The following is a 16,277-nucleotide window of genomic DNA, read 5'->3' on the forward strand; positions in this document are numbered from 1 at the left end:
TCCGAGTCATGTCTCAAGGCCTATTTAAAGGGTCGGACACTGACTTATAGGATAGCTGCCTTACATCTGGTGGCATTAGAGGCAGAGCTTGTTAAGGGCTCATTTGCATCCCTGTGTCCGTATTGCATTGATTGCTGTCTTCAGCAGGAATCAGTTGCCTGCTATTAATCATGTTGCTGATATTCCTCATCAGTGCACAGAGATTATCATCCCTCACCTCAGTCCCCGTTCATTTCCCTAATACAAATACACAAAGGAATCTAATTAATTATAATTTTGTGTAGTGAGGAGGGAATCTAGTACCTGAAGGACACCACGCATACACAGGTATAGCATACAAGCTGCATGCAGATCTAGTTCTTGGTAAGATTCACCATGCTTCTGCTTCTCCTCTATCTCTATGCAGCATGAGATTGGGTTTTCCAAATGCAAAGGGTTTTTCCAGTGTTGCGGGCGTCTTCTTAATAATGAGTGCTCTGCCCAGTGACTCCACCGTGCTGTGCTGACACAAACGGGATTCCCAATGATTCAGTTTATTCTGAAACCCAGGTTTAAACCTAGATTTTAACTAATCAGTGCCCAGTGTGAATTAGTCTCATTGTTTCTCAGCCACCGCTGATAAGGTAAGGAAGTTATCTGCAAGGAACTCCCCAGTTTCAAAAGTAATTGTGGTCATCATTTGTCACTTCCTGCCCTTATGGAATGAGGATAAAACTTTTTGGCATCGCTAGGTATACATATTGCGTAATTAGCATGTAATTATGATTTACAGTATGGAAGCAATGAAATGTGCAGGGCAGCGGGAAGACTGCAGGGAGACGTTCAGTAGGATTTTCACACAGGTTTAGGTATGCATTGTGCTCACTGGATTGTGTGCCATATACTGCTGACCAAGACATTGGTGACCTCTAGTGGTTGCTTAGGTAAATGCAGTGTACTGTTCCGACTGGTTTAGGCTCTGTTCACGGCTGTCTGTCACATCCCGTCTGTCAAACGCCACCATAGCAGATTCTGCTGGGTGACAGGCACCATGAAGAAATCAGAAGGACTACTTATGTGTCAGCGGGGTTAGTTGGGCACGGTTGGTGTCTGCCTTGTGATGGATTTGTAACTGTCTGTTTTCCTATGACAGAATAGAAAAACAGAATTCACAACGCACATGTGAACTTGGTTTATTGCAGACTATTCAGTTACTTGTTTGTGTCCCCTCCCTGGAAAATACTCACTTAATTTACCTTTGGCAGAATCTCCCGGAGCCTCCAACTTGCGAATTTCCAGAATGGACAAGATATCTGGGTCTGTGAAAGGAGGAGATGAGGTCTACTTGCTTTGTGATAAAGTGCAAAAAGGTGAGTTATTTCAGTTTACTTCTCTGATTTTCAGATGCCTGTACTTTGTGATAATGCAGAAAGCAAGAATCATGTTTTCTCATTACAAAATGTAATGCTTTTTACATAGAATCCTGACCGACCAGACCCTGTCTACTTGGCTTCATGAATAGTTGTGGAAAAGTCAAGGGGATTTGTTTTATTGATCTAAACATCTTTAGGTCCAAATTTTGGGTTGTTAATGTACAGTCAGGTCCATAAATATTGGGACATCATCACAATGGTTATGAAATGAAACGAACACGATGTGCTTTAACTGCAGACGGTCAGCTTTAATTTGAGGGTATTTACATCCAAATCAGGTGAACGGTGTAGGAATTACAACAGTTTACATATGTGCCTCCCACTTGTTCAGGGACCAAAAGTATTGGGACAATTGGCTTCTCAGCTGTTCCATGGCCAGGTGTGTGTTATTCCCTAAGCAGATAAAAGGTCCAGAGTTTATTTCCAGTGTGCTATTTGCATTTGGAATCTGTTGCTGTCAACTCTCAAGATGAGATCCAAAGAGCTGTCACTATCAGTGAAGCAAGCCATCATTAGGCTGAAAAAACACAACAAACCCATCAGAGAGCTAGAAAAAACATTAGGCGTCGCCAAAACAACTGGAACTTTCTTAACCCCTTAAGGACCAAGCTCATTTTCACCTGAACGACCAGGTCATTTTTTGCAAATCTGACCAGTGTCACTATGTCGAGATAACTTTTAAACACTTTTACTTATCCAGGCCATTCTGAGATTGTTTTCTCGTCACATAATGTACTTCATGACAGCAGTAAAATTAAGTAAAAATTTTTAATTTACATTTATAAAAAAAATACCAAATTTACCCAAAATTTTGAAAAATTAGCAAATTTCCAAATTTCAATTTCTCTACTTTTATAATAGATAATAATACCTCCAAAAATAGTTATTACTTTACATTCCCCATATGTCTACTTCATGTTTGGATCATTTTGTAAATGACATTTTATTTTTTGGGGATGTTAGAAGGCTTAGAAGTTTAGAAGCAAATCTTAAAATTTCCAAAACTCACTTTTTAAGGAGCAGTTCAGGTCTGAAGTCACTTTGTGAGGCTTACATAATAGAAACAACCCCAAAATCACCCCATTTTAGAAACTACACCCCTCAAGGTATTCAAAACTGATTTTACAAACGTTGTTAACCCTTTAGGTGTTCCACGAGAATTAATGGAAAATGGAGATGAAATTTCAGAATTTCACTTTTTTGGCAGATTTACCATTTTAATCTTTTTTTTCCCGCTAACAAAGCAAGGGTTAACAGCCAACAAAACTCATTATCTATTGCCTTGATTCTGTAGTTTACAGAAACACCCCATATGTGGTCATAAACTGTATTTCCAAATATATCTGTTTTAACAGTTGAAGCTCAGTATTTCTGATGCAGAGCTCCAAATCCCCAGCCTAGACATAGATTTAACATACTGGCTGTCTGCAATTGCCACCACTAAAGGTGCGCTTGTTGTGTGCTGTGTTATGGTGTACAATATGTAATAAGCTCCTGAGCTCCCTCTAGCGGTGATTGCAGCCAGCATATTATCGTTTAAATCTATCTCTATCATGAGGATTTGAAGCACAGGATAAAAGAGCTCTCACTGCTATATAGATGTATTAAGAGATTTATTATCACAACCTGCATGAAGATAAAAAGGTGAAAATTCACTGTCCATAGACCGCTTGTTGTGAAGGGGTTATACATGAAAAGATTTAGCTCAATATTAACAATTTTTCTCATAGGAAATATTGTGTTTGCCTTCATCAATTTTCTTTAGCATGAATCATGTGTCCCAACCTACGCAGCAGATTTTTATAGACCAGAATTAATTGATATACAGTGCCTTGCAAAAGTATTCACACTTTTTTCGTGTTTTGGTGCCTCATAACCTGGAATCAACATGGATTGTTTGAGGATTTGCATCATGTAATTTACAGAACATGCCCACAACTTTGAAGATGTTTTTTATTTTTTTATTGTGACCCAACAACAAATAGGAAAAAATAACAGAAAAAGCCAATGTGCATAACTATTCACCCCCTAAAGTCAATACTTTGTAGAGCCACCTTTTGCGATAATCACAGCTCCAAGTCGCTTTGGATAAGTCTCTATGAGCTTGCCACATCCTACCACTGGGATTTTTGCCCATTCCTCCTTGCAAAACTGCTCCAGCTCCTTCAAGTTGGATGGTTTGCGCTTGTGAACAGCAATCTTTAAGTCTGACCACAGATTTTCTATTGGATTGAGATCTGGGCTTTGACTAGGCCATTCTAACACATTTACATGTTTCCCCTTAAACCACTCAAGTGTTGCTGTAGCAGTGTGTTTGGGGTCCATTGTCCTGCTGGAAGGTGAACCTCCATCCTAGCCTCAAATCACGCAGAGTGGTACAGGTTTTGCTCAAGAATATCCCTGTATTTAGCACCATCTTTACCTCAACTCTGACCAGTTTCCCAGTCCCGGCTGCTGAAAAACATCCCCAAAGCATGATGCTGCCACCACCATGTTTCACTGTAGCGTGTTGGTGTTCTTTGGGTGATGTGATGTGTTGGGTTTGTGCCAGACATAGCGTTTTCTTTGGCCGAAAAGTTCAATTTTAGTCTCCTCAGACCAGAGCACCTTTTCCATGCATTTTGGGAGTCTCCTACATGCCTTTTCACAAACTCACAACATGCCTTTTTGTTTTTGGCTGAAAGTAATGGCTTTCTTCTGGCCACTCTGCCATAAAGCCCAACTCTATGGAGCGTGCGGCTTATTGTCGTCCTATGTACAGATACTCCAGTGTCTGCTGTGGAACTCTGCAGCTCCTCCAGGGTTACCTTAGGTCTCTGTGCTGCTTCTCTGATTAATGCCCTCATTGCCAGATCCATGAGTTTTGGTGGGTGGCCGTCTCTTGGCAGGTTTGCTGTTGTGCCATGTTCTTTCCATTTAGTTATGATAGATTTGATGGTGCTCCTGGGGATCATCAAAGATTTGGATATTTTTTTTATAACCTAACCCTGACTTGTATTTCTCAACAACATTGTCCCTTACTTGTTTGGAGAGTTCCTTGGTCTTCATGGCAGTGTTTGATTAGTGATGCCTCTTGCTCAGGTGTTGCAGCCTCTGGGGCCTTTCAAAAAAGGTGTGTATATGTAATGACAGATCATGTGACACTTAGATTGCACACAGGTGGAGATCATTTCACTAATTATGTGACTTCTGAAGGTAATTGGTTGCACCAGAGCTTTTTATGGGCTTCCTAACAAAGGGGGTGAATACATTGCACATGCCACTTTTCTGTTTTCTAAACAATAATTTTATTTATATATTTTTCTCATTTCACTTCACCAACTTAGGCCTCATGCACATGACAGTGGGAAGAAAAAACGGAGACACTGTCAGTTTTTCATGGCCATTTTGCATCAGTGTGTGCATCCATTTTCTGGCCGTGTGTCCGTTTTTAATGTCCGTTTTGGATTTGTTTTTCATGTCCGTTAAAAATGTACATGAAAAATGGATGAATTTGATTGGCAGTTATTTATAGACCCACCATTCTGAGAACACCCACAGGATGGTAGGCCCCCACCTAAAATAATGTCCCCCATAATGTAGGATTTTTTGTTGTTGCTGCCCCCAGCTTTAATAATACCCCTAATGTAGAGCCCCATCTTAAATAATATCCCCCATAGTGTGTGTCTTTTTGTGTTTTTTAGGGCCCCCAGCTTTATAATGCCCCCATAGAGTCCCACAGCCAAAAAGCAAAACAAAACCCTCACCTTATCCACTGTGTCGCGCTGCAGCACTCTCTTCTCTCTTCACAGAACGGGACCTGCCGAAGGTGCGCGATGACGTCATTGCGCGCTCCCACGTGGTTACGTCACCACGCAGATCGCAGGTCCTTTGGCAGGTCCTGCTCAATGAAGAGAAAAGAGACTGCCGCACCACGAGCAAGTGGATGAGGTGAGTTTTTTTCAAGTTTTTTTTTTAACCCCTAAATTGATTGTGTACCCGTTTTTAACAGAGTTAGATGGGTGCACTCTGGTCAATCGGCCGTTAAAAACGGTCCCATTGATTTCAATGGGGTCGGTCCGGCCGTCAAAACGGCCAAAAATAGGACATGTCCTATTTTTGGACGGATGCTATTCACTGGCCGTTAAAAGAACGGCCAAGTGAATAGCCCCATAGACTTTCACTGGTGCTAAAAATGTGTGCATGTAGCCTTAGACTATTGTGTTCTGATCTATCACATAAAATTTAGATTAACAAAACATTGACCATAAGGCTGTAATGTAACAAAACACAAAAAAAGTCAGGGGGGGTGGGGCCTGAATACTTTTGCAAGGCACTGTATAACATGTTGGAATTGTTTGTAAAGTGGGTGACACATTTAGGCAGAGGGTTTTGTGTATAGGTTTTTCATATGGCTTCTTGCTTGTTACAGATGATATAGAAGTGCGATTTTATGAAGATGATGAAAGTGGGTGGCAGGCTTTCGGGGATTTCTCACCAACAGATGTCCACAAGCAGGTATGAATGATCAGTGCCTGCAGACATTATTCATTAGAATCTCCTATCCATGTTGTAGAACTATTATGTATCGTTCATTGCTGGTAGTGTATATTATGCAATCTAATGGACGATCTATAATTTTTATGCTGTTTGTATATGGATTGTCAACTGTGATTCACAGAATGTGTAATTTTAAGTTTTTTTGCTTTGGTCCCAGCTTCCTAGAAGCTCTGTAGACGTTCATAGATAGCTTTATATTATCCTTATCTAACAAAAGAGTTTCAGCATCCTGGAAGTTTGGCTGATGCTTATTTAATAATCTTCATAGATATATAGTTGGTAAATATAGCTTCATTTACGGCTGATGTTCTAATTTGTTATAATGAGACTGACCAGTCCATCTTGTTCTTTTAGTATGCCATTGTTTTCCGGACTCCACCATACCACAATAAGAAAATTGAACGTCCAGTCACAGTGTTCTTACAGCTGAAGAGAAAACGTGGAGGAGATGTCAGTGACTCTAAACAGTTTACATACTACCCACTGGAGCAAGGTAGCGTGCCTTTACTCTTAGTAAGCAGGAGCTTAAAGAGAACCCACAACTGTGACAGATCAATTAAGGGTTTGTGTCATCTCAGATGTTGGTGTCATAGGCAAACTCTGGGACCCGTTCCTATCTGCAAAACAGGGCCCACGAAGCAAAGGAGAGCACACCCCTGATGCACGGCTTGCTCTCCATTGACTTCTATGAGAGTTCCGAAAATAGCCGAGCGAGCGTGCTCAGGTATTTCCAAAAGGCCCATAGCGGTGAATGGAGAAGGCCACCTCCCGTTCACCAGAACTCTCATAGAGGTGAATAGAGGGTGGCTTAACTTTGGGAATCTCATTCTGGACATAGGTGCGGGTCCCACCTCTGGGACCCACTCCTATCTGACATTGGTGGCTTATCCTAGCAATATGCCACCCATGTCTGAGATGAGACAACCCTTTTTAAAGGAAGTATCTCCCTGAGGCAATTAGCAACTCTAAAAAGAATCACATGGCACAATTGAGAAAAAGGAAAGCTGCTGCCTGACTAAGAGCTATTATGTTATATGCCATGTGTGTTCATAGAATTAGGAAAGTGCTTTCTTTTCCTCCCGGTTGACCATTGGGAAGAGTTTATTGGGTGTAATTGTCCCCTCCCTATAGAAGTGTATGAGGATATACCACTATTGATTTATTATTACAAGGCCTAGTTATAGGTTCTCTTTAAAGAGGATTTCTTGCCCAAAATTAATTGATCTTATGAATGTGTGTAAAATAATAAAAAAAAGTCAATCCCCTCAGTAAATAGGGTCCAGTCCCCTTTGCACCAGAAGTGTGAAGTCCTGTTCATAGTCATGTGCAACCCTGCAGCCATTCACTGGCCTCAGTAGTGCCACTCAGGGATATGTCATAGCTGAGGCCAGTGAATGTCTGTATCAGTGCGCATGACCATGGGCAGGATATCACACTTCTGGTCTGCTGGGAACAGGAAGAAATAGGGAAGTAATCCTCAGTGCTGGAATGGAACTGCCTTCAAGAGGGGAGTGACTTTTTAAAATTTATTTTTCACACATTGCCAAGGTCAATGAATTCGGGTTTGAGGGTTGGACAACCCCTGTAAGTGTTAATTCAGTTCAGTCTAAAAAGAGTAATGGTTACAATATTTGCTTTGTGCACATTTGTTGGAAAATTGGCAGATGGACAACCAGTTTACATGAAGAAGAGCTGTAAGAATTATTATAGGTTTATATTGGCCGTCACAGTTTCCCTTTTTTTTTTTTTTTTTTTTTTGCAGACAAAGAAGAAGTGGAAAGGAAACGAAGGAAAGACTTGCCATCAATGAATTACTTTGGTGGTGGAGCATCCATGGGAGGTGCAGGAGGAGGATCAGGAGGATTTGGCCATGGAGGTGGTAAGTTTACTTTTTATGAATTAGTGTATGTAGACATATTAACCTGGGAGCTAGTTATCCATGCTCTTTTATCTGTTGTCATATTTTACATATTTTAACCACTTTCTGACCGCACTAGGTATCTGTCCGCAATGTGGGAGGGGTGTGCGGAACAGCTAAGCCTGCTCTGTACACGACAAGTTCTAGCTGTGAAATACAGCTGACACCCGCCAGCAATGTCTGGGATCAAAGATAACTCGGGTTTCGGATACCGTGGTCAGTAGCAACCACAACATCTGTCAAGAGTTCCCTCTGACCTCTGATTGGTACCACCATCTTGAAATTGCGGGGTGCAGGTCAATTGCTATGGCAGCTCGGGGCCTTATGAGTGTTACTGCTATTGTAGACTGCCTTTTAAGCCTGGCGAATAGAAGGCTAGCAAAAAATCCCACAGACTGCGATAATACTATTGCAGTCTGTGGTGTACGTGATCAAATGATCCCATGTTCAAGTCCCCTAGTGGGACTGAAAAAAAATAAGACTAAAGGAAGAAAAATTAAATAATTAAATCCACTCCCATTTCTCAATATTACATTTTATAATTTACGATTACTTTGTGTGTGGTGTGTGTGTGTACGTATATGTGTGTGTGTGTGTGTGTATATATATATATATATATATATATAATTGGCATACAAAAAGTCTGAACTATTAAAACATAAAAGTATTTATCTTGTATGGTAAAAGCCATAATGTGGAAAATAAATCAAAATGCCCGAATCTCTCTTTTTGGCCATCTAGTCCCCTGAATTATTTTTATAAAAAGTGATCAAAGTCGTATTTGCCACGAAAAGCTCTGGAAAAAAAAACAGCCCTCACACAGCTCTGTAGATAGAAATATGAAAAGTTATTGATGAGAATATGGAGATGCATATTTTTTCAATGTAAAACAGTAAAAAACTATATACATTTTATATCACCATAATCATACTGACCCACAGAATAAGGTCATCATGTCCTTTTTAGTAAAAAACTGCCGTTTGCACTAATGCCAGAAACAGGATTATTGTTCATGGGGCCTGGCATTGCTCTGGCCTTATCCAGCTATGCTGGATACAATGTCTTCCGACAGACTGTTCCTCTGCCGGAAGAATTTACCTCTATTGTGAAACTAGCCTAATTCAGGTACATTTTCCTAAAATTGGCACTCATCAAGGAATGTTTCTTTGAGTCATGCTCAGCCATTCTACTTTCTGTCAGTTTCCATTTAATAAGTTAATTTTGCATGTACTTACTGTTTAGGAAACAATATGAATTTTACATACAGAGGAATGCACACTGGATTCTCCTCTGCACCTTGGGGTAATAACCAGAGCGGAGGGTTCATGACAGCGAAAGATGCACCATTTGACTCCTCGGAGACAACACAACTATTGACAGACCTCAAGAAAGAAGAACCCTCAACCAGTGTGCCTCAGGAACACTCTGCATCGCAACATAGAGGTTCTCAGAGGGGCGCAGAACAAGGTATGGAGAACGCACTCATGATATCCTATAACTGGGATAATTTTATGGCTTATGGTATAGATTTCTCTATGGTTGCATGTTTTAAGTTGAAACACAGTTTCATTTTAATGCATATTTTAGAACTCCTTCATGTTTTCTGCATCTGGTAAACTTGCTGCTTTGTAGTTACAGCCCACGTATGCAACATAAGAATGCTGTCTCTAGCTCAGCGCACATCCAAAGCCTTAATGGACTTTGCAGTATCGGCAGACCCTCGCATGTTGTTGGCTGTACAGAGACCCTTGGTGGCCACACAGGATCAGAATGGGGACACGTAAGAGCTTGATTTTCTGTTCACTTTTCTAGTTAAATACTAGTACACATGAAGTGTAGACTTTTATATTGTCACCTTACTGTTTGAGTTGTTAATACAGTATATTCATTCCACCAGGCCGCTTCATTTAGCCATCATACATGGGCAGACAGTTGTTGTTCAGCAGCTGGTAGATGTCCTACTGGGCATGCCAAATGAAAAAATCTTCAATATCTGCAACAACCTTCACCAGGTATGGCTGTTTTACTTCCATCTAATTTTACAATAAGAACAGAAAAAATTGATTGTTTATTGCTCCGTACCGGTTTATAAGTGGTAATGCAGCCGCTCAGGGTAGTATATTGGAACTACTTATATCCAACTCGGAGGTGAAGGTTCCTACCTGATTCCTGATGTTCGTTCCCGCTACCGCGTCTCAGAGTCCTCCACGAGAGGCGAGCTGCGCCGGCTGCTTCGGCGTCTCGCGTCAGCCGTCTCGTACTGATGACGTCACACTATCGCGGGATTCAGCAGGCAGTGATGATACCTCGATAATATCCGGAGTTGTGTAGTAGAGTGGTCTTTATGAAGATGTTTCTTTTTTTTTGAATTCTTATCGCATGGCCATGCAATGGAGATCCAAGAGATTAGGTGGGCGCTTCTCTCCTTAACACCAGACGCGTTTCGGGGCGTCTGCACCCCTTCCTCAGTGGTTGAAGCGCCACTCATACCTCTCCACCTTTTATAGTCCACTAGGTGATCCAAAAACTCCGGATCCTGGATTCATTTTAGTAAAATTTCACCAATGCGGTTATCATGCGGTTCAGTTGCGGTTTTTCAATTCAGATGCGTTTTCTCTAATAATACACCCAGCACATTACAAGGTTATACCATATTACATTACAAAATAAACCTGGTTAAAAAATCACATTTTAATGCATAAAATCTCAAATATGTTAAAAATATTTAAAAATGTTAAGAATATAAATACATATAAATCTTCATTGTGATTAAAAATCTCCTTCTGATCCATTGGCTGAGAAATCTTTATTCCTTTTTGATAAATCTGTGACTGTAATTTGATAGGGAGAATCGGGACAGATGGTGGGGTTTTTAGATCTTACCCCGGCACACCACAGGACACGCACGAGACACAGAGATCAGACACCACCACGACACAGATCACCATACAATTTGCGACACACTAATATCAGGCACCAACAATCAACAGGGAAGTATCCACAGTCCAATTATCAAACACGGAATCAGCACATGCACTATCACAACAACACAAATCACCAACAGCACTACTATTCAGGAAAAGAAAGACAAGGAGGAGTAAAAGAAAGGGAACCACGGCACCGGAGACACTCACAAACCCAGAGATGGGATCAATAATTAATTTGAGTTCTAAGACCCTCACTATTTTACAGATTAATTTATTAAATAAGGGGTTGAAATTTGCCCCGTCCAATACTATGGATAAATTTTCAACCTATATAGGTGTCCAAAAATTTATTAGAAACCTTTGCCTCAAAAAATACTATATAAAAAATCCCCAGATCAGGGATTGTCCCAATAGGAGACCAATAGAGTCAATTAAATATACCTCTCTAAAAAAGAAATCTAAAATGTTCCCGCGGAATGAGATCAGCAGGGAAATTGCTACATTTCAGAAGTGTGTGGAAGATGACCTTAGAAAGATCAAAATTAGACCTCCCAATAATAACAATCTAACAAAACGCGAGATTCAGGCCATTAAAACACTCCAGAAAGACAACAGTGTCACTATACGCCCGGCCGATAAGGGCGGTGCGACAGTAGTTTTAAACACTGAGCAATATAACAAAGAATGTTTGAGGCAATTGGCGGATCAGAAAACATATACTAAGCTTAAGGGTGATCCAATATTAAAATTTAACCAGGGCTTGGAAGATCTGTGTAAGAAAGGGTTGGAACAAGGGATTCTCCTGAAACAGGAATCAGAATTTATTTTGGGGACAGAAAGAAGATTACCTACCTTCTACTGTCTACCAAAGGTCCATAAAAGCTTGATAGATCCTCCGGGACGCCCTATAGTGTCCGGGATAGGCTCTATTACATCCAACCTATCGAGATATATAGATACTCAATTGCAACCTTTGGTCAAAAATATCAAGTCCTATTTGAGGGATACTACACAGATTATTCAGATCCTAGAAGGACTAGTGATAGAACCAGATTGGATTATAGGGACTTTAGATATCCAATCCCTATATACAATTATAGATCATCAACAGGGATTGGAGGCGGTTAAACAGCAACTGATAAAAAGTGGGACATTTGAAGACCCTCAAATTCAATTAATACTGGAAGGGATCCAATATATCTTGCGACATAATTATTTTTATTATGAGGGGGAATACTTTCTGCAGCAATGTGGCACTGCCATGGGGACCAGGTTCGCTCCGAGCTATGCCAATTTATTTTTGGCAGAATGGGAATCCAATGTCATCGAGCCCAGACTTGGGGCGGACCTGGTCCTATGGCGGCTCTACATTGACGACGTAATATTTATTTGGAGGAAGGGAGAGACAGATTTACTTGAATTTTTGGAAGGGATTAATAGGAACGATTTGAACTTAGTTTTCACATCCAATATCAAGGAGGAAACAGAATTTTTGGATATATTAATAAAAAGAGAGGAGGACCGTTATGTATGCAGTACATACCAAAAACCATCTGCCAAGAACGGTTTTATTCTCTTTAATAGCTGCCACCTACCCAGGTGGTTACTAAATGTTCCTCTGGGCCAATTCCGGAGGATTAAAAGGAATTGTACGAACCTGGACAGATTTGAGGAAGAGGCAGCCAAGATGAAACTCCAATTTTTGGATAAACAATATCCAGTCAGTGTTTTGGATGATTCTTTAAATAGAGTGAGGGAACTAGAAAGGAAATCCTTTTTTGAAGATAAAGGGGTAAGTGGATTATCCGAAGACCCCAAGATGGATATTAAGATGATCCTTCCTTTTAATAGCAATTATAAAAAAATTAAGAACATTATTAGCAAACACTGGTATCATATATTAAGCGACAAAGTAATAGGTCCACAATTACCTAACCTACCCAAAATAGTATACACTAAGGCCCCAAGTTTGAAACTTAGAGTAGCCCCGTCGGTAAAAGAAAAAAGAACCGCAACAAATCTAGGCTCCTTTCTGAATTTGAAAGGGTTCTTTAAATGTGGGAGGTGCATGGGATGTAGGATGAGCCTACAAGAAAGAAAGATAGATACAATACACTCAGCACATAACTCTTTTACTTGGGAGATTAGTGATTGCCTTAACGTGTAACTCATCTGGGGTTATCTATCTGATACAGTGCCCTTGCAAGCGCCAGTATATTGGCAGAACAAAAAGATTGCTAAAAACTAGGATTAGTGAACATATTTCGAACATCAAAAAGGGATATGTGAAACATTCACTCTCTAAGCACTACGATGAGGTACATGGCAGGGACCCGTCTAAATTATTTTTTGTAGCGCTAGAAAAAAATTAACAAACACTGGAGAGGGGGTGATTTTATTAAGAGGATGTCCAGAGCTGAATCGAAACATATATATGAATTTGGCTGCTTACTGCCAGCAGGCCTGAATTCAGATCTGGAGATTTTTGGTTTTCTATAGGGTGGTGTTCCCGTCTCTGATGGGGGATCCCATGTTTTGCCGTTTTCTGGCACTGGGATCCTCCCTCGGAGTAGGGATTACCACCCGTAACATCTGAACCCCACCATCTGTCCCGATTCTCCCTATTAAATTACAGTCACAGATTTATCAAAAAGGAATAAAGATTTCTCAGCCAATGGATCAGAAGGAGATTTTTAATCACAATGAAGATTTATATGTATTTATATTCTTAACATTTTTAAATATTTTTAACATATTTGAGATTTTATGCATTAAAATGTGATTTTTTTAACCAGGTTTATTTTGTAATGTAATATGGTATAACCTTGTAATGTGCTGGGTGTATTATTAGAGAAAACGCATCTGAATTGAAAAACCGCAACTGAACCGCATGATAACCGCATTGGTGAAATTTTACTAAAATTAATCCAGGATCCAGAGTTTTTGGATCACCTAGTGGACTATAAAAGGTGGAGAGGTATGAGTGGCGCTTCAACCACTGAGGAAGGGGTGCAGACGCCCCGAAACGCGCCTGGTGTTAAGGAGAGAAGCGCCCACCTAATCTCTTGGATCTCCATTGCATGGCCATGCGATAAGAATTCAAAAAAGGAGAAACATCTTCATAAAGACCGCTCTACTACACAACTCCGGATATTTTCGAGGTATCATCACTGCCTGCTGAATCCCGCGATAGTGTGACGTCATCAGTACGAGACGGCTGACGCGAGACGCCGAAGCAGCCGGCGCAGCTCGCCTCTCGTGGAGGACTCTGAGACGCGGTAGCGGGAACGAACATCAGGAATCAGGTAGGAACCTTCACCTCCGAGTTGGATATAAGTAGTTCCAATATACTACCCTGAGCGGCTGCATTACCACTTATAAACTGGTACGGAGCAATAAACAATCACGGAGTGCTCTATGGGACATTGTATCCACTATATTGACATAGACTGTTTGGAAACTGTCCGTTACAATTACCCTTTGGATACGGTTATCTGAGAAGCGGCTTGCGGCAATATAAGGTTTACAGGTGGCCTTTGCTCATACATTTGGACACTCTCTGACATAGTTCGTGGTACCACGAGTACCAGGAGTTTATTCAATTGTTTGCTGAACTGTGTTATTCACCCCTTGCCAGTCTATACATTGGTACCAATTACTTGTATTTTTTAGTTTATTTTAGTGATTTTATATGTATGTGATTGGATCCAGCAGGTCTTAATAAATATACTATTGTTCCTGATATCCTGTGGTCCGAGTGTTGTGAGTGCTCACTCCCTTTTTTCTGTTTCTATTTGCCTTTTTTGGGTCGGGCACCCAAGTCGAGTTAGTAGCACCCGTCATAGCCACCAACTGTGAGCCAACCACCTATCTATATTTCTAATTTTACAATAAGCTTACCTGCCTCTTCTTTGGCCTAAATGGTCTGATATCTCCACTTATATCATCAGTTAAACCTACACTTTTCAAGGTGTTATGCGAGATGTGGCTGCCACTTCTGGGATCACGCTCCAATTAGCACGTTATCCCAGACTGGGATTACAACCTGCAGCGTATGTGTGAGCCTGAAGCTCTCGCTAGCACTTTAGCGACTTAGTGACTTCTCAGTTGATAAATCTGGCTTAAATCAGCCTGATAGGCTAACCACACCCACTTCCCACCAATTTTTCAAAACTGTAGCGAGTGGTGTAAAACAGCAAAGACATTGCAACGTCATAATTTGTGAACTTTTTTAAGCCAGAATTATTGGATTAAGGGCATGATAAATTCCCCCATTAAATACGCTTTGTACCAATGAAAACTCACAGCCCTGGAGAGGCTACTCTTGGTAATTTCATGCTAGATGTATGGTTTTCCATCCTAGGACCAGTCTCTTCAGCACAGTGAGTTTTCATTAGTGCTGCTATGTAGATTTACCATTGCTCTTTAGCATGATGATTACAATACCCTTAGAGTACACAGGTCTTTACCAAATGGGTGTATCATAGTCTGGGTTTTATTGTAGAACTACATGCACTGTGACTTGAGCCTATTTATTTGCTTTTTATACCATCTTGGATGTATGTTGTAGACTAGGCCATGGTGGATGCCAAGATTAAAACATCTGTCTCTCCAACTCTCCCCCCTGTGGGTGACGGACATATTTGTGTAGTGGTTCCCTAATGAACCTGGAAGCCCTCATTAATTGTAAGACAAGAGTCTGGATATACTTTTATTGATGTGTGCCTATGTTATACCTACCTAAAACAGCGTTTATTTCTGGTTGTCTCGCCCAATAACTCCTCCACTTGTCCCTACTACTCTTCTCGAGTATATTTAATATTTGGACCTGGATTTAGTGGGGATTGCTAGGGGTAGAACAGGGGTTGGAGTTGTCCTTCTCAAGGTAGGAGCTCTGACTAGGCAGGTCTCCCACACTAGGGTTATATTGGGTTCCTCTTGTGTAAATTTATGGACCAGTTTGGGCCTTTTAAATGTACTGCTATAAAAAGTTATGTTTTAATATACGATTGCTATTCTGTAAGATCATATAAAACCTCATGACAATCATTCTTGGAAGATCTCCAATCTCCTACAGGCTTGGGGCTGTGAATAGTGTTCAACTGCTGGATCCCTACTCTTAGCCAGGACAGAAGTAATCGTTCGGGTAGTTATTGGGTATCTAGGAACAGGGCTTATCCAAACTGGATCAAACTGGAGTTGTCTCACTTCAGCAAATAACATTTACCATGTAGAGAAAGTTAATACAAGGCACTTACTAATGTATTGTTATTATCCATATTGCTTCCTTTGCTGGCTGGATTAACTTTTCAATCAGATTGTACACTGCTTGTTTCTATGGTTACGACCACCCTGCAATCCATCAGTGGTGCAAACTACAGGAAAAAGCACTAGCCTGTGTGCGCTCCCATGGTCCCGGCCAGCACAGAGGCCGGTGCTTTTTCCTGTGGTGTGCAAGCATTGCCCACCACTGATGGATTG

The 16,277-nt window shown here is 40.8% G+C and overlaps 1 protein-coding gene across 1 annotated transcript in view; it reads left to right on the forward strand.

The window, feature by feature from the left end:
• NFKB2 (nuclear factor kappa B subunit 2) overlaps positions 1–16,277 on the forward strand; it is a 76,556-nt gene that overhangs the window by 42,302 nt on the left and 17,977 nt on the right. The window contains exons 8-14 of the mRNA XM_040435329.1: positions 1,245–1,349; positions 5,824–5,909; positions 6,306–6,444; positions 7,714–7,830; positions 9,112–9,336; positions 9,508–9,649; positions 9,767–9,881. Coding sequence (XP_040291263.1) covers positions 1,245–1,349; positions 5,824–5,909; positions 6,306–6,444; positions 7,714–7,830; positions 9,112–9,336; positions 9,508–9,649; positions 9,767–9,881 — 929 coding nt within the window. The remainder of the gene's footprint in view (positions 1–1,244; positions 1,350–5,823; positions 5,910–6,305; positions 6,445–7,713; positions 7,831–9,111; positions 9,337–9,507; positions 9,650–9,766; positions 9,882–16,277) is intronic.

The sequence above is a fragment of the Bufo bufo genome, chromosome 6 (assembly GCF_905171765.1).
Source record: "Bufo bufo chromosome 6, aBufBuf1.1, whole genome shotgun sequence".
NCBI classification, from domain to species: domain Eukaryota; kingdom Metazoa; phylum Chordata; class Amphibia; order Anura; family Bufonidae; genus Bufo; species Bufo bufo.